We start from the raw sequence: 26,393 nt of genomic DNA on the forward strand, positions 1-26,393 counted from the left end.
TGGTAATTTCAGAAGAGATACCCAAGGTAGAGACTACCGTTTCTCACAGTGGATTTAAATGTAGTTACCCTCACACACCCGATTTACAGTCAGATAGCTAGAAAGGGAAGAGGTCACATCCATACATTTTTAAAATTATAATCCTGTGTTTTTATTATCACAGAATAAAGGTCATCACATGACCTTCAGCAATAAGCATTTATTTGTTAGACACACAGGCCTGTGGGTCTGCAGACTTTAGGCTATAGATTATGTGGTTGTTTTGGAGAAGTTCTGTACCCTGTATATTGTGTCAGGCAAGCTGTGAGGGGGAAAAGTGACTTGGGACATTTTCTGGTAGTGAACATAAGGTCCTTGAAGGATAGATGGAAAAGCTCTGTGACTCTGAGGCTGAGACTTGGTCCTGATACAATGCTACTTCCATAGCCCATTTTTCAAAGCCAGAAAGCACAGTTGAAACCAGAGATAACTGTAGGTGCTGTGCATAGTTGTCCAAGAAGTTAAAACATAGGAAGGGATGCTGGGACTCCTAGTTCTTTCTGCTTAGGAAAATGTGCCTCTGCCAGGAAACTATGAACCCAGGACATGTGATGGGTGCCTGAGTGATTTTGTGGATTTTAGTTCTTAAACTGTGCCCTAGCTAGGGTTACTATTGCTGTGATGAAACACTATGGTCAAAAGCAACTTGAGGGGAAAGGGTTTGTTTGATGTACACTTACTGTTCATCATTGAAGGGAGTCAGGACAGGAATTCAAAACAGGCAGGAACCTGGAGACAGGCACTAATGCAGAGGCTGTGGCGGGGTGCTGCTTACTGGATGCCTCCTCATGGCTTGCTCAGCCTGCTTTTTTATAGAACCCAGGATTACAACCCAAGGATGGCACCATGCAAAATGAGATGTGCCCTGCCCCATCAATTAATAACTAAAAAAATGCCCTGCAGACTTGTTGTATATAGCATATCTTATGGAGACATTTTATTAATTGAGGTTTCCACCTCTCAGATGACTTTAGCTTGTGTCAAGCTGACATAAAACTATCCAGCACAAACTGAACTGCTTGTTTGTGCTTCTGGATTCATCTGAGGTCAGCACAGTTTAGGGACACTATGCATTTGTCTATTTGTGTCCTATAGTATTGGTGATTGAATGTAGAATCTCCCACATACTAGGCATGCATTTTCCTGTTGAGTCATGTTCCAAGTCTCAAAAAGACTCTTTGATATGTTTACTTAAGCAGTAATTAAGAATTTCAAGCAATTAATTAGTTTTAAATGTAGACATTTCACTTTTACATTTACATTTTACATTTACTTGTGTGTCTGTGAGGTATATTTTTAAAAGTCAGAATACAACTTACATTAATCAGTCTCTCTCCTTCCACCCTGTGGGTCTTGGGAATCAAACTCATAGCATCATTCTTGGTTATCAGGCACCTGTACTGATTGAACCATTTCAGCCTTTGGACTTGTCAACCCCCAAGTACAAGTGTGTTTTAAACAATATTTTTATTAACTCTTTGAGAATGTTATACAATGTAATTTGAATCTATTTTTCTGCTTCCCCATCTCCTCCCATAACCACCTTCTCGCACACCCTATCCTTTCCTTCCCAACTCTGACCTTTCTCTCTCTCTCTCTCTCTCTCCTCTCTCTCCCCTCTCCTTCCCTCCCTTCCCTCTCTCCTTCCCTCCCTCCCTCCCTCCTTCCTTTCCTCCCTCCTTCCCTTCTTTTCTTCTTTCTTTCTTTCTTTCTTTCTTTCTTTCTTTCTTTCTTTCTTTCTTTCTCTCTCTCTCTCTTTCTTTCTTCCTTCCTTCCTTCCTTCCTTCCTTCTTCTCTCTCTCTCTTTCTTTCTTTTCTTTTCTTTCCTCTTTCTTGTCTTTCCCCATACACTTTAGTTTATATTGCCCAGCTGTTCTTGGCAGCAAAGCCTACCCTGATATGGGATAGACCTACCAGGTGTAATATCATTAGAGAAAATAGACTCCATCACTCCCAGTATCTATCAAGTACCAGTGGCTCCTCAGATAGTGACGTGATGGGTTTTTGTAACCACTTTCCCCCTTTTATGCTGGGTTTTTGTCTATCTAGAGCTTGCATAGGTCTTGAGTATACTGTTGCAATTAGTGTAAGTTCATAAGTGCTTCTGCCATCTTGTGTCTGGAAACAACTCTATTTAATGTTATTCATTGCCTCCGAGTCTTAGAATTTTCCTGTTTTCTCTTCTGTGAAGATCCCTGTGGCTTCAAGAGGGAGGATGTAATTCATACTTTTTATTTAGGGCTGAACACCCTCAGTCTTTTACTATCTGTAGACTGACTAGTTGAAGGATCTTTGTGTTAATTGCTATCAACTGCAAAGAGACATTCTCCAAGAAGGGTTGAGAGAAGCATGGGTACAGTGCAAAGTCATTAGTGGTCATTTTAATGTCCATTGACTTGTTTTTTTATATCAACACCACCAATGTGAAAAATTGGACTTATTCCAGTGCCAGTTTATTTTCAGTCTTGTAGTATGTATTAACGTTCCTTATGTATTTCAGCCCAGAGGTCCTGAAGAGTGAGCCGTATGGAGAGAAGGCTGACGTCTGGGCTGCAGGATGCATTCTTTATCAGATGGCGACTCTGAGTCCTCCCTTCTGTAGCACCAACATGCTTTCCTTGGCTACTAAAGTAGGCCATGGGGCACAAAGGGGTCTCCTAATGCTAGTAGATACATCCCGTTCTTCATAAACCCTTGTGACTTACACCACTGTCCTTTCAAAGTGTGTACTACTTGATTTCCTACATGATCCATTCTATCTTATCTTCTTTCATCTAAATATGTATTACACTGTAATAAACTTCTACCTAGTTATATTCATTTGTCATATAAAATTATAAAAATGAATTTCTGACTACTGTTTCTTTGTGGTGGTGGAGATGAAGCCCAGGGCCCTCACATGCTAGGCAAGTGCTCTCCCACTGAGCTACGTCTCCAGTGCATGCATTAGGCCTACAAGCCACCATATTATGTCATCCCACCTATTACTTTATCACGTGCCTAAGGTTAACTTTAACTCAGCTTGGAGAAAATGATTCTGTAGCCTAAAACTGTCTAATTTGCATTGATTTTTATTTGTTGAGATGTTTCCATTTCTGATTAAAATTTGTGTCTAAAGTTATACTATTTATCAGCAAGCCACACTGTAGCCACAGATGACTGCTCACAGACACCCTGGTCCTTTGACACTGCTATTGTTTTCTCTTTGTCTTGCAGATAGTGGAGGCTGTGTATGAGCCAGTGCCAGAAGGTATCTACTCTGAAAAAGTGACAGATACCATTAGAAGGTAAATAGTCTCACAACTTACAACATAAAGCAACCATCATAAAATACCTCATGCCTCTATGTATATATTCACTGCATATGACTAACTACTTATAAAAGGCTCCCCAGGCAATCCAAACCTAGCAAGGTGTTTAAGCATCCTTAGTAATAGTGACTCCTTGGAAACCACTGGGACATCTGAGAGGAACGTGAGATATTGTACAGCTATTAGACCAATCTATAAGGATTTATGCCAACACGAAAAATGTGTGTGTGTGTGAAACAAGTTAAAAGTATGAAAAGCTATTTTTGTGAAATAAAATACTTACAAATATGGAAAAAAGAGTAACATATAAGCTAAAAGAGCTGTGAACAAAGATAAAACTGAAAATATTTTTAAAAGTTAGTGATACTGTATTTTATATTAAGTTATCAAAAAAATGAGAGGCTTTCTCCATTAATATAGCAGGAGTTTAATAAAAGCCATTGCCCCTCTGCACCCTGAGACCTGTGTCAAGTCCCTTCTGACTTCAGGAACTGTCCTTGACTACCTCACACTCAAGTTGATCCTGTCTACTGCTCTCCAGGTTCCAGCTACTCCCTTCATGACCTTTCACCTGCTGAGTTTTCCTTCTGAAACCCTCTCCTCTCAGACACATGCCATGGTTCTTGCCCCCACTCCCTCGAATTGCCATAGAAACATCTCAGATCAGGAAACTACTCCGACTACCCCACTGCCTAGGTGCCTTTCTGCCCACTTAAAAATCATTGTGTCTGTAATTTGACACAGTAAAATTTTGTCAATTTGTTTGGATATCACTTTAGGGACATACTATTGGGTATATCTGTGGAAGAGTTCCCAGAAATGTTGAACTGATGAGAGAAGTCCCACCCTAGATATGGGCAGTCCTTGGAGATCGGGTCTCAGACTGAAGAGAAAGAGGGAGCTGAACACCGGCATTCTCTCTCCTCACACAATGTGTGTAATCACATCACACACTTGCTCTCTCATGCTTTCCCATCATAAGGAATCATACCTCATCTTATGTGATGAGCCAAAAGGAACCCCTTTTCCTTGAGTTGCTTTTAATTGCAACTCAATTGCAATTAAATTGAGTAATTTGATTGTGACACCAAGCGTGGGGGGTGGAGAAACATAAAATTGGTACTGACAGTGGCATTGCTGTGAGAAACCTGAGTACATCATTTGCAGACCTTTGTGTCACTGGTTTGTAGAATAGAAATGGAAGAACTTGGAGCTGCGGCCTAAAGAAGCTCTAGAGTGCTGTAAGCAGAGCTCCTGAGCCACCCCTGAGGTTTCAGGAAGGAACACGAATCTTGCCAGAAGCTGGAATAGAAGCAGCTCATGTTTCATTGCCTCATGCTCCTACTACTGTGCTGTCCTACCATCGTGGATTGTATCCTGCTTTAAGCAGGAACAGAAACAAACCCTCCCTTCATCCCTTAAACTGCTTTTTGCTCAGGTATTAATATTTGGTGACAGCAATAGCAATAACAAAAAAGTAGCTAATGCCCCTAAAATATCACACATGAACACACATGCTTGCTGTTGTGTGCTTCAGTCTCCCTCAGTAACTAGCGTTGAGAGCAGACACTTGTTACCTTGGTTTTGACCTAGTTAGTAGCCGAGCAGTGCCTGGCATAGACCAGACCCCCAGTCAACACTGCCTTGAGAGGTTATGGCTGATAACTTGTGTCACTGTCAAGGCCATCTTGGTGCTTGCACAGTACCACTATTATTTCTCTGCTCCATCAAGCTGAACCAAATCTTTTCTATTTTGGATGTCAGAAGTCCTAGAGTCTCTAGATGGACACATTTCTACATTTTTCTAAGAGTCTGAAACCCTGGTCTCAAGACCAGGGAAAGGGTAAATGTCACCAGTAAGATAAAGACAGGCCACCATCATGAAATACACTCCAAGGTTAGCAATGGCTGTCTGGGGAAGCTAAGCTGTAGGAACAGGCTTCATGGTATGTCCTGAGTTCACTGCCATCAAGATGTTTCGATAAATGGCACTTACTGGGGACTCCAGACTAAGTGCTTTGTTGCTGTTGTTTTGCATTTACATGAGTGTGTAGTGGTGTTGTGGTTTGTGTGCATGTATATATATTTGTTCACATATATGTGGGTGCATGTGTGTGGGCACATGTGTCTAGAGTTCAAAGTTGATGCTTGGTATCTTTTTAAACCATTCTTTACTGCATTTGTTGAGTCTGAGTCTCTCAATTGAACCCAGAGCTCACCAATTATAGTCTTGTTGGCCAATTTGTCTTGGAGATTCTCTTCTCTCTGACTTCTAAATGTGTCTTTAAATGGGTTTTTGGGATCCAAACTCTGGTCCTTGCCCCTTTGTTGACAAGTGCTTTATCCACTGATCCTAGCCCCCAGATAAAATGTTTTTCAAGATGTTTATAATTTAAAATATTAAGAAATGACAGGAAGTTAGACCTGGCAATTTAACTTTATAGCTAACTATAAATTAAGATTGCAGGGCATATGCTGTAGCAAACATTTTCATTTAAAGTTAGTCAAGATTCTTCATTTTTGACATTTACACTGGGAAACTTTTATCTCTAGAAAACCTCAAGCCAAAATCTATTGTGTGTTAAATGCAATTGCATATTTAATTTGCTTTGAATTTATAAACTAAGTTGAAAACTAAGTTCCACCATCATTAGAGAATAATTTCTGATTTGCCATTTTCTTAGTTTCTCATTTTCTTCCAAATATTAGTATAAGTTTCATATATATATATATATATATATATATAAAACCATCAACAACTCAGGAAATTATTAGGTTCAGAGCCAGTTGCTAGCAACTAGACAGAGCCTTGGAATACAAAACAACCACTATACCTGATAATAATTTAGTGATTTTTTTTTATTAGGTAGAATCCTGCTATTTAAGCCAGGCTGGCCTGGGTTCACTATCCTCCTATCTTAGCCTCCTGACCGCTGGCTTATAGGCCAGTAGCAGCTCTTACAGTTATTCTTAAAACTGTGTTATCTCCAGCCACACACACATCGTTTCTTGAGTTTCCCAGCACCCCAGTTTTACTTTGCACATTCTTGTCAAGCACAGCCCACAGTATTTGCATTTCTATTCACACATTTTGTTATCGCAACTTTTCTTTTATAGGAGATATTTTAAATTGGGAGAATTATTTAGCAGTGCTGAAGAGTCTGGAGCCATGCTGGAAGGCTTCTTACTGCTCAGCCTGGTACCAGCATTGCTGGTTCTACCAGTTAGTGCATGCTGGAGCTGCAGGGAAGTAGCAAGGCCGAGCACTTCTCGTCTTTCTTTCTTTCCCTTTTCTTTCCCAAGGAAGAATATTTTCTTTTATGCACTACCTATTCCAAGTATGTGAGTCTTGCTTTATGCCTGGCTGCATAAGCTGTCTAGTGCTTTGTTTTCAAGCAGACGTGGAGACTAGAGAGGTAGCTATGAACTCCAGTAATAATGGAGTCCTTATAGGCTGGCCTTGCCTTCAACTCTGTTTCATAAAAACATGACGTGAAGACAGTTGAACAGTATCCCTTGCAATTTTTTCCATCTCATCTATGACTGGAGCATAATTTTGGTGAATGAAAGCAATAATCTAGGGTTCTCCCCCCCCCAGAATATGATTTTATGCTTATTTGGTTGGGGAATCTTTAAAGAGTACCTTATGCCAGTCTTTATCATATATGTGTCTCTGAAGAAGATGTCTGAGATACTCAAGAGAGCAATGGAGCACCATGAGGTGATGGTGACAACTATGGTGGTGGTCCTGATTACAGTAGTAGAGGAGGTTATGGAGGTGGTGGACTGGGCTATGGAAACCAAGATGGTGGATACAGTGGTGGTGGAGGAGGATATGATGGTTACAATGAAGGAGGAAATTTTGGTGGAGGTAACTATGGTGGTGGGAACTATAATGACTTTGGAAATTATAGTGGACAGCAGCAATCAAATTATGGACCCATGAAAGGGGACAGTTTTGGTGGAAGAAGCTCAGGCAGTCCTTATGGTGGTGGCTATGGATCTGGAGGTGGAAGTGGTGGATATGGTAGCAGAAGGTTTTAAAACAAAACAGAAATGGCTACAGTTCTTAGCAGGAGAGAGAGCAAGGAGTTGTCAGGAAAGCTGCAGGTCTTTGAGACAGTCGTCCCAAATGCATTAGAGGAACTGTAAAAACCTGCCATAGAAGGAACGATGATTCATAGTCAGAAAAGTTACTGCAGCTTAGACAGGAAACCCTTCCTGTTCGGGACTGTCAGAGCCACAGTTTGCAAAAAGTGCAGCTAGTGATTTATGCAATGTAGTGTCAGTTAGATGGACATTCCTGAGGTCTTTTGTCTGTTGTAGCTTTTTCTTTTTCTTTTCAGGTATATTCAGGTATATCAGGTATATTGCCCTGTAAATTGTAGTAGTGGTACCAGGAATAAAAAATTAGGGAATTTTTAACTTTTCAATATTTGTGTAGTTCAGTTTTTCTACATTTTAGTACAGAAACGTTATCAAAATGCGGTTTTGAAGGTGTTTCCTTGTCAGCTAACAAAAAAGAAGATCATTGTTAATCACTACTTTGTATGAATTTTGCTAAAGTTAACTGTAAAGAAACACCTACTGAACTTGCAATTTAGGGGAATCTATTCTCCCCATTTCCAAAACCGTGATGAATGGGCACTGACATGTGGAGAGAATAGATATTTGTATGTTTGCAATGTGTGTTTTAGATAATTATAATTGGGTAATAAAAATAGCATATCTGTGAATTTTAATAGCATTAAGATTACCTTCAAATGAAAAAGATCACAAAAGTTGCTGTTTGGTTTTTGTCTATTTTCTTTCACAATGTAATCATGATTTTAGTGTACTAGATTTATTGAGTCCTAGCCATGTTAAGAACATCTGCATTCCACACTGACCTTGATCACATTGAAGCTGCTGCCAAGAGTTTGGGGTATAAAGTGTTGATGCTGCCCTCTACTTACCAAGGGTGGTAGATGGATGCCATCTCCCAGTTCAACAGTCGTTCACTTTTCATATAGAACCACCAAGTCTGCTGTGTCTGAGAAAACTGATAGTACCTGGTTTATTTCTGCTTCTAAATTTTAAGGTCTCAAAGCCACATTGGTCTGGTCACATTTCTTGGTTAAGTTCCCCCCACACACAACTTTTCAGAGCAAAGGAATAAAAGTCAGTCGTTCGAACCCCTGACTGGCTGGCATGCTTTCCTGTTTATACTGTATCCAATTTGCTGGATGATGAAACAAAGGATAGTAAGGGATCGTCCAAACAAAGCAGCAGAAGATGTAGCACACAGTTGTCCATGCAAGCACCTCACTTCCCCAAATATCTGAATTCAAATTAGGAACATCTTGAGTCCTTAATCCCCAAAGAACACATGGTTATTCTTTGTGTATATATATCTCATTCTAAAACATGTTGGGTGTGACTGTTTGGAGACCCTGTTTGAGAGTTTTAGATACTAAAGTCATATCTATGAAAAATGTCTACTGTTGCGCCAGCAAGTGCTTAACAATCTCTTCCAAGTCCTAAGTATGTGCCCTGCTGTTATTTCTTTGGCAGTTGACCGTTGAATTCAGATTTTACTTGGTTTTAAAAGTATAAACTAAACAAGCAATAAAAAGGGGACTGGGGTGTGCTAGTATTTCAGTATGCTCTCTTGTTGCTCTACTTCTGTGCCTCTGTGAATTATTCATATTTGGATGCATGCAATGCTAGCATGGAACTTTGGTCTTCACAAATACTGCAGTTTTTCCAGGAAACACTCACAAACCAATAAATGTAACAGAAAACATTCCATTTATTAATGGGCATATGTGCATAAGCAGTGTAGAAAATAGGCTCATGTTAGAAACATCCTTCATAACAAAGTGTGGTTATATGAATGGACACTGTCAATGTTCATAGCTTAAACCTGGGTACCTGGTCAAAAGGCTTAGGGAACATTGAAATTAAGCTAAATTGTCAAAAAAAAAAAAAAGTAGAAATGTGAATGGCACTCACTTCACCATGCCTGATAATATTTCCTGCCTGAAGACTATGGAAACATTAGCATTCAATGTGCCAAGTTACTTAAGCAAAAGTTCTTAAGAAAAATTGAGGACATATTCCAATGAAGACTGTCCATAACAGTGTATCCCAACTTGAGTTATCTCTGTGCCCCTGAAATTCTATTATCAGAAGTAAAACACAGAATATTAATATAAGAGTCTCATCAACAAGACCCAGTGAAATGAAGTTAATCAGGTGGAATGAGTGCAAACACCTTTGTTGGCCTAGAAAAGAATGAGAATCCTAATAGCCAGTTGTAAGAAAGGTCAAAATGCCCTCTGTTTTATATTTAATCAGCTTTCACACATCAGCTTTTCATTTTTAGCTCAGATTCTCCCAGTTTGTGACCTGTTCTTTTATACACCAAAATAAGCTATAATCTTAAAAAATTAAAGATATATTTAAAAATAACACCCCCCCTTTAAGATACTGTAACCCAGGTTGGCCTCAAGCTAATGCTCTTCCTGACTCAGACTCCTGAGTGGTGGGAGTTTACTTTTGACTCTATAAACATCTCACACCTATTGTACTGTATTTTATATTTGTCTGTGTCTTGTAAGATCCTCTACTAATTATGCTGTGGTAATATTGACTAGATATGGCTGGAAAAGGTATAAAAAGTTGTGACCTCCCAGAAACTTCTCTTCCTTAACTTGCTTCAAAGGGGCCCTATTTGTTTTGCTGACTAGTGAGCAGGAAAATTCTGGAAGGCAGTCAAGCATACAGGAGAAGATGACCCCTTTTTTTTCACCTGAAGAAGAGACCTGGAATTCAAGGCCTACCTACAACCCTGGGCAATGAGCCCAAGTGTAAAGTCCTATAACTATCCCCTTTCCCCAGAGTTCAGGTATCTTTTAATTAGTGCTGGATTCAGAGCCTTGTCTGATGCTTGCCTTGTCCCAGCTGCTCTTGGGTGCAGATCCCATGATAGACACTCAGTTACACTGACCTTGACGTCCCTGAACCCCCATGCCATCGCATCGATGACCTTTGTTACAATACTTTGTGTTCTCTTAGGTGCCTCACTCCTGATGCAGAAGCCCGTCCAGATATTGTAGAAGTTAGTTCCATGATATCAGATGTCATGATGAAGTATTTGGACAGCTTATCCACATCCCAGCTAGCCTTGGAGAGAAAACTGGAACGGGAGCGGAGGCGCACACAAAGATATTTTATGGAAGCCAATAAGAATGCTGTCACATGTCACCATGAGCTGGCTCTTCTGTCCCAGGTAACAAAAAATCTCTTGATCCTACTGGGGGCCTTTTCATAGTCTGTCGGAGAAAAACTTGCCTAAAGTAAGGAAAATAGTCAAAATCTGAACTGTTTAGTCATTATATAGTTACATATTTGTATCCATTATTATTTTCTATAAATAGATTTAAATAATTCAGAGTTACTGATCTTCCACAGAACATATCCATGTTTCATTGTCTCATGTGAAGGCAGAGCAACAGGAAGAGCTCTTAGACAGTGCTTGTGCTAATCTAATGGGTTGTGTGTGCAGCACCTAGTGCTTATACATATTTATTTTCCTTAGTCGTCTTGTTGCACTTTAGGATAAACATGTAAGTTCAGTCAGAGAAGAAAATAACGTTTGCCTTTCAATTTCTCTTACTGGTTTGTGTAGCCTCTCTGTCTGCTACTGGTATCTTGACCTTGGTGCAAAATCTCACATCTGAATATTTTTGAGTTTTTCTGTCTAGTTTTTCTTTGACCTGTATTTTGGTATTTAGTATATCTCTGATCATAGCTTAAGGACTCTGGAGCTTTTGCCTGGGCACACAGTGGCTGGCAGTGTTTTTGCTCTATCTGACTTTCCTTTCCTGGACCTCAGTAATCCACTGACTGCTGTAGCTACCCATTAGTAGCCACTTGGAAGTGTTGTTCTTGTCTCAAATGTGGGACTCCAGGCCATAGGACCACAGGACTCATTCTTGGTCATCATATCTGGTCATTGAGTCTTTCCCTCTGTCCGAAAGACTTGTTCTCTGTGAGGGAATGAGGCAAGAAGTCCATCTCAAAGAGATAGTTATGACTTCTTCAGTAACAGCATTTCAAAGAAGGTATTCGAGAGGGAAGGAAAGCACTGCTGTGGAGTGAGCTTGTCCCCCCACTGCTGTGGAGTGAGCTTGTGCTGATGTACTCGTCTGTTTTGAAATTGAGGATTTCATGTTTTTGTTTCTTGGGGAAGACTCATCCTCATTACTTTTAGCTGCTGAGCCCAGCTGTGACTCAAGGCTGATGTACAATGGCCTTCTGGTGTTAGGACAGGGTGACCTGGAGCTGTGGCTCTCATTGCTGTTGAGCACCATGTGCGGAGCAGGGCTCACCTTCCCTGTTATTTTCTACCAGACTTCATAAACTCAGGCAGCAGCATGAAGTACACCCTCCCATGCACATTACATACCTTTAGTAGATTAAGATGTTGTTTCTGCCTTAGTGACAATTTGCAGCCTGGCATTAAATCCTGTGACGCACAGCTCTTAGCTAGTTTTCAGTTGGATATGAAAGGGTCAGTTTTTTTTTTATTAGATTGATGTGGGAATGGGAATATTTCGTTTAACATTGAGCAAGAGAAATCCTCTTATCTTTAGCAAAGCACCTTGAGAAGGACTATTTTATATATTTATTTTCAATTCAAAGCTATAAAAATATATCTGTGGGACATCTCAAATATATCAGTAACCCATTCCCCCAGCCCCACCCCCAGCCCCAGCAATTGGCTCCTCAGAGCTAATCTCTATCACTTTTGTCCCATCTTCTTCCCACTCCCAGCCTTTCTCAGATCACTTTAGCAAATCCCAGAAGCACACGACTGTGACTGTACTCTAGTGTGTCCTTACATCTTTGGAGATTGGGTTCAGCTAGAGACATCAGACTCCCAGGCCATGGCTGGAAAAATGGGGCATTGTGTAGACTCCAAGGAAGGTTTTCGAAGAAGCATTTACCAACTTTGGAGAATACTGGAATCAAAAATTTAGTCTATTGAAATCTACAGTATAACTTCAAAAGTCAAATACAATTTTTTTTGAAGGATTTGATTTACTTCCATAAGTGTATGAAGAAATTATTTAATTGTAAGCATGCATTTTTGAAGACTTTACAGCTTGAGGGGTCTGTGGATCTGTGACATAAGAATTCTCTGAAATTACTGACCCATCTGACCTGCAATTTGGCAGTAGTTTTCATAAGCATTGCAGTGGCACATTTTTTTTTCTGTTGAAAAACAAAATACCCAGGAGACAGGAAGCTGGGAGAATGGCTCAGCAGTAAAGAGAACCCCGGCTAGTCTCCCAGAGGACCAAGTTTTGATTCCCACCACCCACAGGGTGGCTCACAATTCCAGTCATTCAGTAATTCCAGTCCCAGTGGATCTATGGCCCTAATCTGGCTCCTGTAAGCACTGTCTGCATGCACTACACAAGTGTATAGGCAGACAAAACACCCATACACATAAAAGTAAAAATAAATAAATGTTCAAAAATGTTTCTTAAAAATGGAAAACAGGGCTGGAGAGAAGTCAAAAAAGTATGTACCTTGCAAGCGTGAGGAGCTGAGTTCAGTCCTGGTACTGCTGTGAGATTCTTCCTATGAGAAATGAAAAGTGTCTACTCCAGACGAGGTACCAGCAGCAGAGCAATGAGTCCACCAGAGTCTGATTAGCAAACTAATGCAGGCTACTTACTAGACTATAGATGAAGGGTTACATAAATGCAGACATGATTCAGATGCAGCTGTGTCACCAAAGGGCTACCCCAGCATGAGTGACCACTGCATACTTGGAGTTTGTTGTGTGACCTGCAGGTAACTTGGCTGCTGGTGGAAGAGCATCCCAGAAGCCATTTTCTTGCATCTGCATGTGGGGAAAGGCTTGTGAATCCTGTTATCTTCAGGAACTTCTTGTTATTTGTGAGTTATTTATTTCCTCAGCCCTATGAGCTTCTCCATTCACTTCTTTTAGTTAAAAGAAAATCAATGCATAACAAATGCATAAAAAAAAAAAAAAAAGACAAAACTTGCTGACCAGGGCCTTCTCAATGCCCGGGGTGAAGACACTTGCTTCCCTGCTTTATCAACTTGAGAGTGACTCCCAAAACTCACGTGAAGGCAGAGAGAACTGAATCCACAAAATTGTCCTCTGGTCTCCATATGTGTGCCACAGCATCCTCCTGAGGCCCACAATGCACCATGCACAGATAAACACACAATAGAAATGTCAACAGTAAAACTGCAGACACCATGGCAAATGCTTGCAATCCCAACATTGGCAAGGTGGGGAAGGGCTGGTCACTGGGCCAGCCTGTCCTGCCTGCTGAACTCCAGTCCTGTAAGAGACCCTGCCTTGAAACTAAGATAGGGCTGCTGAGAGCTGGGAGGTAAAGGTACTTGACCCTAAGCATGGTGAGCGGAGTTTGATCCTAGGGATGGAGGATAGGAAAGAAGTGACTCCTACAAATTTTCCTCTGATGTCCACACACATACATGCCATGCACATGTGGGTACACACACACACACACACACACACACACACACACACAAAGCAATAAATTAAAAAGAAGTAAAGGAATGACCTGAAGTTGTTCTCTAGCGTCAACACACATGAACATGCATGCACACCTGTACACACCCAAAACCACATGCCAAACACACACCAGCCATCTAAGAAGAAAGAAACCACAGGTGCACCTTGTTTACAGGTTTTATGGCTCATTTCCTGGTTAAGTGACATACAATTTAAGATGGCATTGGTTATATCGTATGTGTAATGCCTGCATTAGAAGGGTAGTTTTAACCTGTTGCTGGCTTGTCCAAGTGACAGCTCTAGTAAATCAATGCATGTCAATCATGTGGATTAACACAATCACTGGGTCCCTGATCCCGCCTGAGTTACTTCATGGAGTGTTCAGTCTTTATGGCCCTTTGAGAGATGCTTGACTTCAAACTCAGCTTCAGTGACTGCCTTGAAGAAACACAAAACACTTCTTTCCTTGTACTGTCTTAAGCACACTAATAATCTTTTATTTTCAAAAATCAATCAAATACTAAGAGAGAAACACAGCTTTGTGAAAGAGCCAACAAGAACGTGCTAGTGCATGTTAATAGGCAGCCAGTCTGCATCACCCTCACTGGGCACCCGTTGTTGTTATTATTACTTTTCACTTCATTGTTGGTTTTATTCTAATTAATAATGTTCAATTAGCATATGCAGAATTGAATTTCATTATGGCACCTGTAAACTATCTTTTTAGTCGACTCTCTTCCCTGTCTTCTCCGTTCTCTGTGATATCTGCTGACCTTTTCCCAGTAGCCCTTTGTGCCTTGAGGTTGCATGTGAACTATTATTGCCTTTTTCATTTTTCCAACTGTGTCTAACATTGTCTCTACTTTCCTTAAGGAGTATTATTATTGTTCCAAGTATGAGGAAGGCTGTCCCAGAGCAGCTAATATCAATAATGCAGCCACAGAGCTCATTATGAACTAGTGCCTAAGGGAAGAGAAATTAACGGAACACTGAGATCCCCACACCCGGAAGGAGGTCTATGGTGAATTGGCTGAATGCTGCAGATTAGTGGGTTAGCTCATAATGGGCAGAAAACATTACACAGACCTCCATCTCTTGGGGCATGTACTATTTATTCCCATACTTTACTTATTCTTAATTATGGAAGTTTTCATAATAGGCTGCTAAAGATGAGTATAAATTTATATTTCAGAAAAACCAAGGAAGCTTCATTAACTACCTTCCTACTGGGCCTGCAGTTACCTACTGTGAAAGTGAAGCAAGGCCTTCCCTTTAACTTCTGAAATTCCAAGTGAGAACTGATGTTAAAAATGAGAAATAATTAGAACACAATAAGGTACAGGCTTTACTCAAATACCTAACAATGAGAGGCATGTGGGGTACATGGGCGACTGTGACAGTCTTATAGTGTTTGAGGTTCTGGCACTGCTCACAATGTGTTGAGCTCGCAGTCATTACCCTGTGATTGAAAATTAGTATGAGTATTATAACGAGGACTTTGTTAAGTTCTTTAAAACGGATAGGTGACAGGCATTAGTGTTGGGATTACAGGTACCTGCTTAACCGAGATGTCAGGCTCAGCTTTCGATGTGGGAGCTGGGGATCAGAATGCGGGTCCTTACACATTAGCAACCCTGACTATCTGTTTTATTTCATAAAATTTGGGTAGAAGTTAGGTATGCAACCATTGTCCCTGCTGGTGGCAGAAGGAGGTAGATGTAGCCACTGTTGATTTTATGTCTCTTAGGACCTAAATGTTTGTTTTCCATCTTGAGAGTTCTGTTCTCCATCTCCTCTTGCCAAGACGGCAACTGAGTACAGTAGGAAACTGAGGCATGCTTACAGCAGTGGGAAGGCAGGCCATTCTGGATGCCTGGGCTGGCCTCTGCTGACAGTCACTACTGTGAACCTACTTCTACTTTTTGGTTTGGTGAAATCAACTTTCTTTGTTAAATGTTGGTGTCATATGTGTTCATGATCCTTCAAGCCTCATCTCTAACATGGTAGTCACCATTCCTGCCCTCCTCTGAGACCTGCTTGTGACCTCTCATTGGTACACACGAAAGCTTGAGATACATGTTCATGCTATGCACATGCCATGGGCATCTTACTGGGAGTTGGAGGCACTATCTCAGTCCTGCCAGCTCTTCCTCCTCTCCCGTTCCAGGTCCCTACCATTTAGTTATCCATTCAACAAGCAATATTGTAGGCAGCGGTGGTGGTACCATAGTGCCCAAAGTGTACTAGGCCTTGGCTTTCATGGGCTTTTTGATAAATGTCCAGAGCAAGCGAAGCATTGTGAAGCTGGTCTGAAGTGTTCCCATATTCTCTGACTGCAATTAGACTTTCTTAAACCCTTCTGTATTTCTACTAACACCAGACTCTAGTCTTGGGGTTCAGCTGTGTTGGAGCAGCAGAGAGGAGTAAAGTCACGGTCCCTTGCAGCAAACCTGTCACTCTGCTCTGACTCCTGTCCTCCTTGAGCTTCAGAATTTTGCCATTTCTCTCTAAAATAGCCACCTCCATCCGCCACAGTCTTTTTTAGTCTTTTCTTCATTCCACTTTCCTTGCTCTGTCGTTGTAGCATCATGGCCTAGTCTCAGCAGTGTAAGAGCTATGGGATCGGAGAGTGCATTTTAACATAGCAACTGTATGTTTACATGTTGACATGTAGTCACTGTACGTCACAGCCCCAGCCTCCAGTTGACTTGTCTGACTTGAGCCTCACCTCAGCCTGACAGTCACCTGCATGGCTAACATACACAGAGCTGTAGTAAGCCTCATGGTTAATTAGTCAGGTTCTATAGAGGGACATAACCAATAGAATGTTTATATATTATAAAAGGGATTCTCTCCAGGCGGTGGTGGTGGTGGTGGTATATGCTTTAATCCCAGTACTTGGGAGGTAGAGGCAGGTGGGTCTCTGTGAGTTCGAGGCCAGCCTGGATTACAAAGTGAGTTCCAGGAAAGCCAGAGCTGCACAGAGAAACCCTGTCTTGAAAAAACAAAAAAACAAAACAAACAAAAACAGGGATTCTCCAGATTGGCTTATACAGGAAGTTCTGTGTAGTCTCACAATGATTGTCTACACACCAGAGAGACTGAGAAACTGTAGAATTCCAGTCTACAGGGCTGGGTGCCCCAGCCCTGTACTAAAGTCCAGTACTTTAGCCTGGATGCCACCTCTACTGTCTACCTACCAGGGACCAGGAGTCACTAGGGCATGTGTCAGGGAAACATGTAGCAGGCAGTCATTTCTGCTTACCACTGTGACTTTGAATACAGTAGGCATTTAAAGTGTCACCATGGATTCTAACTACCTAGTGCAGCACAGGTCTGTACCAGCAGATTTGTGAAGAACTGGCTTATGTGCCTGAAGAAGCAGGACAGGCTATCATAAGGACAGGAGTGGGAAGAGCAGGCAGGAACTGCTAGGTGAGAGCAGCGGATGCTATCCGCTGGTAGTTAGATCCTCTCACCTGGGAGGATCCCAGTTGTGCATGAAAAGCTGTGCCCCCAGACTCCATCAGCTCCATCTACACTCTCTAGGCTTTGTCTTCCCTTCCCAGCCTTCCTTCACATGCTGACCAAAGTTATCATTTATAAAACAAATCCATACACTTGACATTGACAAATTACTCTACAGTTAAGATGATGTTTGTGTCCTAGAAAGTTTCAGCTTTCAGTGGATTGGGTGTTCATGATAACGTGGTACTGTCAGGCAGCTTAACTATGTCATCCTGGAGCAGCAGCTTAAATCCCACTCAGAAAGCGGAGCAGCTGGTGTACTAATTAGCAGCAAACATCATTTTTAAAATCATGAGTCTTTCACAAACTCACATCATGACAGGATTCTGACAATAGCTTTCTAACACAATGTGTTCTATGTCTTAGGATTCTTTATTGATGAGGTCTGATCTGATTTTTTCCCTTAAATTCTCAGATGTCTTTACAGTGGGATGCTTAAACTGAAGAGTATGCAAGCATCTGGATGCTCTTTTTTTTTTTTTTTTTTATTTTGGTGTACTTCGGACTTTTAAAATTTGCTATTTATTTATCCATTTGCCTTGTTTTTATTATACCATATGTCATTCACAAATGCTGAGCCTACTGCTAAAAGCTTGTGCCTAGAATCCTCCGCTAAGAGATTAAATTAAGCCATGCAGAAAATAATGTATTTTAAAAGGACAGTGTTTTGGTGAACAATTTTGCTTTTATAGTCTGGTTAATTGCTGACTGAATTTCTCCCAAGGCCCTGAAAATGCAACAAACAATGATGTTGGGAAAGAAATATTAGAAATTAGGAAATTTTGGCTTGTTGGGAAATGTTTTTTGGTTATTAAGTGTTAAGAAAACTAGTCTTTCAGAAGTTCTACTCTCTCCAAACAGATACAATTCTCTCATCCACTCTTCCCCTTAAAATCAGCATAATTTACATATACATATTGTTAGTGTGTTTAAGTGCTGAGCTTACTGGCTTTTGACACATACAATCATTACCCACACACAATTCTGTACACATCCATCTGAAAGCTCCCACACACCACCTTAGATGACTACTACCTGGGGCTGGGGCTGCAGGTCCGGTGGACTTCATATACATCCACTGATGGGTTCTAGCCATATCTACAGGAGTTCTCCATCTTATGTATATTAGTTCTACTTGCATTAGGTTGTATCCCAACTCACCTTATTTTTATAATTTATTAATTTTTATTTATACATTTAAATGTAATATATATATGTATATATATATATATATATATTTTACTTATGTATAAAATAAATGCCTGACACATTTCACTGTCTTGTTACAGACTAATTATTTCCATAATTGGAATGTTTTAGCCAAGACTGCTATAAACTTTATGGCATGAGACATTTTGTGGATATGTTTCTATTTCTTTTAGGTGATACCTATAAATAGGACTTCTCGATCATGAGTAGTAGTGTGCTTTCCTCCAAAAAGAAACTGCTAGCTTTCCAACCGTATATTGTTTAACAGTCCATAGAGCAGGATAAAGAAGATGGTGGTTTGAATGAAATGGCCAATACTTGATCCCCAGTTGGTGGTTGTTTGGGGAGTACTAGGAGGTATGGCTTTGCTGAAGGGGGTGTGTCATTGGGGTCAGGCTTTGAGGTTCCGAAAGACTCACACCATTCCCAGTGTACTCTCTGGCTCCTGCTTTTGGGCTCTCAGCTGATCCTGCTGCCATGCCTTTGCTCCACCCTCACGGACTCTAACTCTCTGAAACCATAAACTCAGGGCCTTGGTCATGGATGACACTTCCTGTACATATTTATCTTACATTGAAAATAAGAATGTTTATGATAAGAAAATACATTCTTCATGTAGTGTAGTTATCAGGTTGTCGCCGCTCTCAGAAGTTTCCAGGACACAGAATACTGTGGCGTGCTGGGCAGCCTACGGGACTGCCTTTCTTCCTGGCTGACGCTCTGGCTGTGTGTGAGCAGTTGCACTGTTGGTTGCACTGAAGTTGGGCTGTGTAAGTCCTCAGCTTTGCTTTTTTTTCTGTCGACTTTGATTGGGATGGTGCGGGTCTCCTGGTTTTCAGAATTAGTTTCTTTATGCTCTTTTTCTTTAGGTTAGTACACAACGTGATGAGTCCACCACGGGGCCTCACTACTTGCTTTGTTTTTATTGATCCTCCCCCTCTAGCCCTGGCCACAGAAAAAAACCCTTTGCTGCAGGATTTGCAGATCCTCACATCTAATTGCACTGATGTCATAAGAAACGGTCTCAATATGTGCTATCGTATTGTGGATTGGACTCACCTTGATCATGATAGGAGGAAACTCTATCCCTCATCTACACCCCAACCCTCTCCTCAAATGCCGAGTATTGGTCTTTACAATGCAGCAGGAGATAACAGCTTATTTAGATTGACCTTGTCATGAGCACAAAGCTTAAAAGTAAGATGTTGATTGTTAGGACAGTTTCTCCTAGATAACAATTGGGAAAAGTTAGAAGAAGCAGAATTTTGTGTGTTTATTTAGAGGAAGAAAAAGAGCCAGTACAGAGAATTCTGAGTAAAATTTGGGGTCTTAGAAGATGGTCATAGGTTTGGAATCAGAAACTAGATATGGGCAGAGCAGAGATGTTAGAAATCTCTTGAGCAACGGAGGAATTAATCCAGGCTCGTTAAAACACACTGGACATCATTGGCTGGAAGACTAGTTACAGAAAATCAAATCAGAAGTGTGTTTCTTTAACTCACATATTAACTCCAACGAAATAAAAGTTGGTGAACCTGAGGAAAAGATTGCTGAAAAGACCCTGAGTTATGATATAGATAGCGGCAGGGCAGGCAGCCTGCAGGGCACACATGTCCTGCTGGGCAGGCAACTTGCACTGCACACATGTCCCGTTGGACAGACAGTTTTCAGTGCACAGATGTCTTGCTGAGGTAACAAGCACATGAATGCTCTCATGGATTTACTAACCAAATACCACAAGATCTTGAGTTTTCTTCCTCCACAAATTTTGGCACCAACTGATTCTGAACAACCTGCTCCTTGAGCCCAAGAGTGCAGCTTAAATTGTAGGAAAATCTGTGAAAAATAAGTAGGCAAACACATACCAGCCTTACAAGAAGGCTTGCTTTGCTTTGGGCATCTTAGTGCCTAAGCAATGGTAGAGTCATGAGAACAGCCTCTGACAGGTCACCAGAAGGCTTCTCTCTCCAGTGTCACAGCATCTGTCCTTCTTACTCTTCTGCCTGGAGCCTGACCTCTTTAATGGCTTCTCCATTTGTATCCCTGTTCTGTATCTTAGCTCTTCTGGTGATCTTTGGCCAAAAGCCCAGGCAGTTCTCTACACTTGCTGGGAATGGATCTACACAGAAAGTGTCTTTGGTATTGTGAATTACTTGGGTGGCCCCTTTTTCAGAGTCATCTGCTTTGACAACCCTAAGCTGTCAGTCTTTTGTGTCATTAAACATCTTTATTTTTATTGAACCTAAGAGACATATTGCATATGGTTTATAATACAGTGTAGCAGAATATTGAGGCCCTGGGCCAGATGAATGACTTAGGTGTGGTCTCACAGTCAACCTCTTTCATCCTCTCAGGAAGTTCTGGAGGAGCTTGTGTTTAGTTCTGCAAGAGAGAAGCTGGAGCCTTGAGTGACAGAGTTCTCATCACTACTGTCCCCTCCCCTTGTAGGGCATGTCATTGCTTGTTCCTCATGGCCTGGCTTGACTGCTACTAATGTTCTTTGGAAAATCTCTTAACTGATATCGGACTGAGCAGATGCCATTGTAAATATTTGAGGAAAGGCTCAAAGGGGAGAGGTTTCTGGTAAAGTGGCCCCTGAGCTCTGTTCCTTGGAGATACTGTTAGTTTGCTTGTTCTCACGGGCCTTTGGTGTGGGCACCCTTGCCTCCAGTCTTTTCTTATATTTTCTTTTTTTTTTTGCCAGTTGGTTGATTTTAGATTTACTTCTTGTTATGGATTAAATGGACACCATGGTTGAAGGTATTTCTTCCGCATTAAGTATTTGCAATGGCATCTTAGACACCAACATGCACATAGTAACAAGTGTGGGTTGCTGTAGAGAAAAGAGAGGATGAGGTACTCAAGACCAAAATTCTCCTTCCAGGAGACCTTTGAGAAGGCAAGTCTGAGCAGCAGCAGCAGCGGGGCAGCCAGCTTGAAAAGTGAGCTTTCTGAGAGCGCAGAGCTACCTGGAGAGGGCTGCCATATCCCCTGCGGGAAGGAGGAGGACAGGGTCTGCGAGGAGGTGCTGTCAGAGGACAACTTCCAGCTGGAGAGTGTGGAGAAAGGTGGGTGTTCTTCGAGCAAGGGGAGGGCAGGAAGGCTCGGGGGACCTTCTGCTGCTAGTCTCACCCTCTTCTTCTTTTCCACATGCAGACCTGTATTCTGAGCTAGATGATGAGCTGGACGTCTCAGACAACTGTAGCAGCTCCAGTTCGAGCCCCCTAAAGGAGTCTACATTCAGTAAGCTTGCTGTACAAGTCTGCCTTTGTAGGACTGCAGTGAGCATGGCCATGGGAGAGAGAGGGTAGATGGAGTCTGGGGCTCCTGTCTCAGGTGCAACACTCCTGTGGGTAAAGCCAGAGGCCAGACACCAGGCAAGGAGGTGCTTTTTCATTTTTACCAGACAACACAGACTGTGAGTAGGGAGCTGAAATGATCAGGCTGCAGACAGCCAAACCACCTTAGAAATGATGGGTGTGGCATCTCATCAGTCCATGGGTTAGAGGAAAAAGAAACTTAGGAGAGAAATTAGCCACCATGCAGCCTAACTTTGGTACAGTTTTTTTTTTTTTCCCACCCTCAGTGCTCCTGTTTCATTTCTGTCACTGTGATAAAACGCTGACAAAAGCAACTTACTGGAGGAAGGGTTTATTTTAATTCATGGCTCCAGGTTACCATCCATCATAGCAGGGAGTCAAGGAGGCAGAGACTTCAGTCACATCACACCCGCAGCTGAGAGCAGAGAGACGTGAATGTGTGCACGCTGCTGGTGTTCAGGCCACTTTCTATACTCACACAGTCCAGACCCAAATCCAGGAAATGTATCATTCACAACAGGCATACCTTGTTAACCCAATTAAGAAAATCTCTCACTGGCATGCCCACAGGCCAACCTGGCTAAGGCTGATCTGAGACTATCTTCTCAGGTGACTCTGGAATGCATCAAGTTAATGAATGAACGCAAGCATTGCAATGACATGTTTGGTGCATCTAAAGTAAAATCAATATCTTAACAGCCTAGGACTATGAAAAATACCATATGTAAATCCAGCCCAATATTAGTCTGAAATGGAAACAATAATAAAAAATTTAAAAACAGATTGAGGAGGAGGAAAGAAAATAAAATGATATATTTAGATAGAATTTAAAGACTATGGAAAAAATAGGATCAAGTCAACTTGGCAGACATGAAACTGAAAGAAATGTTAAAATAGAATTGGAGAAAAAGATAAATATCTCAGAAGAGTACGTTAAGTGGATTTAAGTTTTCTAACTAGAGATACTTTAAAATAAGTGAAGTAAAAATACTTCTGTCTCCTCAGTGGTTATGCTATGAAAACCTCAGGGAAGAAGACAGAAAATAGTCTTCCTGAAGATCCATGTGGAGTGCCAAGGATTTAGTCACAGTCTTTGTCTTCTCTCTATATAATGACTCGATCAAAATGTTGACTAGATCTTACAGATTTTCTGAAACACTCACAATGTCCAATTCTTTGTTCTGTATTTCCTAAAAGCTCTTGCCTGAGAGATAAAATGCCTTGGTTTGCATTTGGGTAGTGATGGGCACCATGCAGGAGAAATTCATGATGCATGTAAATGTATAGCACATTCTGGAAGCACTTCTTTGTTCTGGGGATGAGAATGGTGGTCTTTATCTCTAGAGACAGTGCTGGAGACGCACAGTGGGGAGGCAGCAAGAGAGGCAGACCTTGACACAGAGATGTCTGCACACAGGCTTGAGGGTGAAGGTGATGCAGGCATGCTGTCTTGTCGAATACCAATCTTCTGTTTAGCATCTTTTCTTTGGAAGGAAAACACCTTACAATAACAGATTAAGTGTGTGGTAATGGTGGTTACAATGAAAAACAACTGCCAAGACAGAAAAACTGACCAGTACATAGTAATTTTTAACAGTATATTTGAGCTAATACTGTCAAGAAGAAAAATGGTCATTACAGTGGAGGGAAATTGCCAGGACAGTAGAGCCTCTGCCCTTTAGAAAAGGGGTGCTGAAAGGCACGATGAAGCTTGTGGTTGAGCACTGACCTCGTATACACTGGTCCTGGACTCTCTCCCCAGCACTGGAAACAAGTAATACACAACAATGATAAAAAACAGTTTCTGGAGCAGTAATTTACAGCTATTTCTATTTTCTTGTTCTAGGCATTTTAAAGAGAAGTTTCAGTGCTTCGGGAAGAGAAAGGCACTCACAGGCAAGGTATGTTGTTTTGAGGAGCAGTGGACTTAAAAGTGTATTTAATCTAGGCAGCGTTGGGCCACTTGGAGCGAAGTTGCCCCATGACTAACAGAAGTCACTCTGGGCATGTAGACATAGCAACTGTCAGTTCCTGCCTCCCAGAGCTGGAACCTATGGCTGCTTAGTGTGCTGAAGGGTGCTAAGCCTCAGCCTGGACACGGTGTACTTTGCCTTCTGGTTTTGTGACATTGAAACAACCAGTCTCTCTGAGCATACACTGGATCAAGACAATGGATGGAATAGCTTATTGAGGGTACCTGAGACAATTAAGACAAGGATATGTGACTCAATCCATGGCAAATGTGGGCAAGGCAAGGGACACACACTCCACCTCCGCACCCCCCACCCCCGAGTGTGCTTGTGACTCCTGCTCACACATAAAGGCCGAACTCTTTTATACAGCCACAGACAGCTGAGAAGGACAGTGATTACATATACATATACATATACATATACATATACATATACATATACATATACATATACATATACATATGCTTATATATATGATGTATATGATATCTGATTTATATCATATGTATGCATCCTTGTTTAAGAAAAAGGAGAAACTTTTAAGGAACATTAATTATCTCTGACAGTAACCTCTTAGGGTAAGAACTAAAACTAAACTATTATTAGATTTGGCCTTTGCAAGTCCCGTGATAGTTAAGAGAACAGTTTGGGTGGCATTGGGTGAGGATGCAGGGAACCTCAAAGGCTGACTGTAGTAGTCTCAGAAACTCTAGAGGCAGAAATAGCCGCAGAATATGCGGCGTGACTGGGGCAGTTAGCTTATGGGAACAAGCCTCCTGGGATCAACATAACTTCAGGGTAGCTTATGGAGAGGCAATCTACAGGGAAGATGCCTGTAATATGTATTAATCACCATAATCAGTGGTGATTAATTCAAAAGAGATAGCACCAGATATGTGTGGCCAGAGGGTTGGTGGCAGGCAGAGCACCAGATTTCTGTCTGCAGAGAGAGACCTATACAATTGAGATGGTCAGATCGAGAGGAGGCCATTTATGAGAAAATGTTCTGGGCCACTGTATAAAAGATTGTCTAAATTAGGAATACTTTCATCCAGAAGCAACCAGTAAAAGGCTGGGAAAGATCAGCAGATAGCACAGGGATGTTCAGAGGCTAGAGCATCCTTAATGCCGAAGCACACCTAAGCAGTGATCCACCAGCCAGCAGTACAGTCAAATTCTGAATACAACTGCATGCACCAGTTACGAGGGTTTCACTTAAAAATGGAACTTTCTAACCAGATAAATTCAGACATCTTGAAAGTGCCAAGTAATTCTAACCTAAATTTCTAGAAGGATCCATGGGATCTTTCCTCATGTGTAATAGTTCTGCTTGCAAATAGCCCTTTGAAAATAACAACACACTTATGAACAAAACAAACAAACAGCCCAGCATATTTTATATCTTTAAAATTAGAAATCAGTTAAATGTTTTCTTACAAATTATATAAATTGTAGTTAGTGGGTAGAAGTTCATCTGGATGCAGGGACACTGTACAGTCATATCTTTACTATGTACTTATGAATCTGTGAACACGACAAGAGGCCACTGAAGCTGATGCTTCCCAAACCCTGTTCCAAAGTGGCTGAGAACTGTCCTTAAAACCCATGTCTGCATCTGTGTCACATAGTGGGATGTGCTGTGTGACAGACAAGCCACCAGGAAGCACAGTTTTTACTGCAGCCACAGTACAGAGTGGGCAAAGTGACACAGGCCAGACAGAGGTGGGTGGGGCTGGGGATGGGGCGGGGGTGGCACAGAGCAAACAGCCCCGTCACACAAAGCAGGGAAAAAGAAATCAAAACATTCTATACTCCTTTCCAGATGATTCTAATAGCCTCTCTGAATTAAAATGAGACAACTCTAAAATATAATTTCTATTTCTCTTATAGGCATTAAGTAAAGCTAACATTCCTTTTGATTTATTTTGTTTAGGATTTTCCTTGGCTTCCTAGTGTATTAGTGTGAAAAGTGAATTAACCCTCTAAAATATGTAGGACCCAAATGATAAATTTAAGTATAAAGGAAGGCCACGATACTACATTCTATAGTAAAAATAAACAGGAAAGTCAACCCTGTAGATGCTTTTGGCTTTTCTATAGCCAGCATCAACAAGTGAGGAGGTGACAGGAGATCCTGGGTAGCTGTGGTTAAACAAAACAGAGAGCATCCTTAGGCAAGGAATTCTCAAATTTGATCACTCCAGATAGAAGCAGGAAGATTTGAGGAAACCATGAGTTCAAGACCAGCCTGGGCAATGCAACAAGAACCTCATCTCAAAAAAAAATATATATATCTTCTCATGTTATGTTCATTTATCATTTATTACGGTATGCCAGGCTTAGTCTGAACTGTGTATGGGCTCTTCTTTACTCTCCTGGTACAGCATGTTGCATACAGATGCTGGTCCACAGATATTTGTTGGATGCTTGTATTAGTGTATTAATG

At 41.3% G+C, this 26,393-nt stretch overlaps 1 protein-coding gene across 4 annotated transcripts in view; it reads left to right on the plus strand.

Moving 5' to 3' along the window:
• The window catches only part of Nek10 (NIMA related kinase 10), a 176,329-nt gene that overhangs the window by 107,778 nt on the left and 42,158 nt on the right, over positions 1 to 26,393 (plus strand). For all 4 annotated transcript variants that reach the window (XM_076931584.1, XM_076931585.1, XM_076931586.1 and 1 more), the window contains 6 exons: positions 2,540 to 2,669; positions 3,256 to 3,326; positions 10,410 to 10,623; positions 21,539 to 21,722; positions 21,811 to 21,897; positions 23,821 to 23,875. In XM_076931584.1, the coding sequence (XP_076787699.1) occupies positions 2,540 to 2,669; positions 3,256 to 3,326; positions 10,410 to 10,623; positions 21,539 to 21,722; positions 21,811 to 21,897; positions 23,821 to 23,875 (741 nt within the window). The remainder of the gene's footprint in view (positions 1 to 2,539; positions 2,670 to 3,255; positions 3,327 to 10,409; positions 10,624 to 21,538; positions 21,723 to 21,810; positions 21,898 to 23,820; positions 23,876 to 26,393) is intronic.

The sequence above is a fragment of the Arvicanthis niloticus genome, chromosome 3 (assembly GCF_011762505.2).
Source record: "Arvicanthis niloticus isolate mArvNil1 chromosome 3, mArvNil1.pat.X, whole genome shotgun sequence".
NCBI lineage: Eukaryota > Metazoa > Chordata > Mammalia > Rodentia > Muridae > Arvicanthis > Arvicanthis niloticus.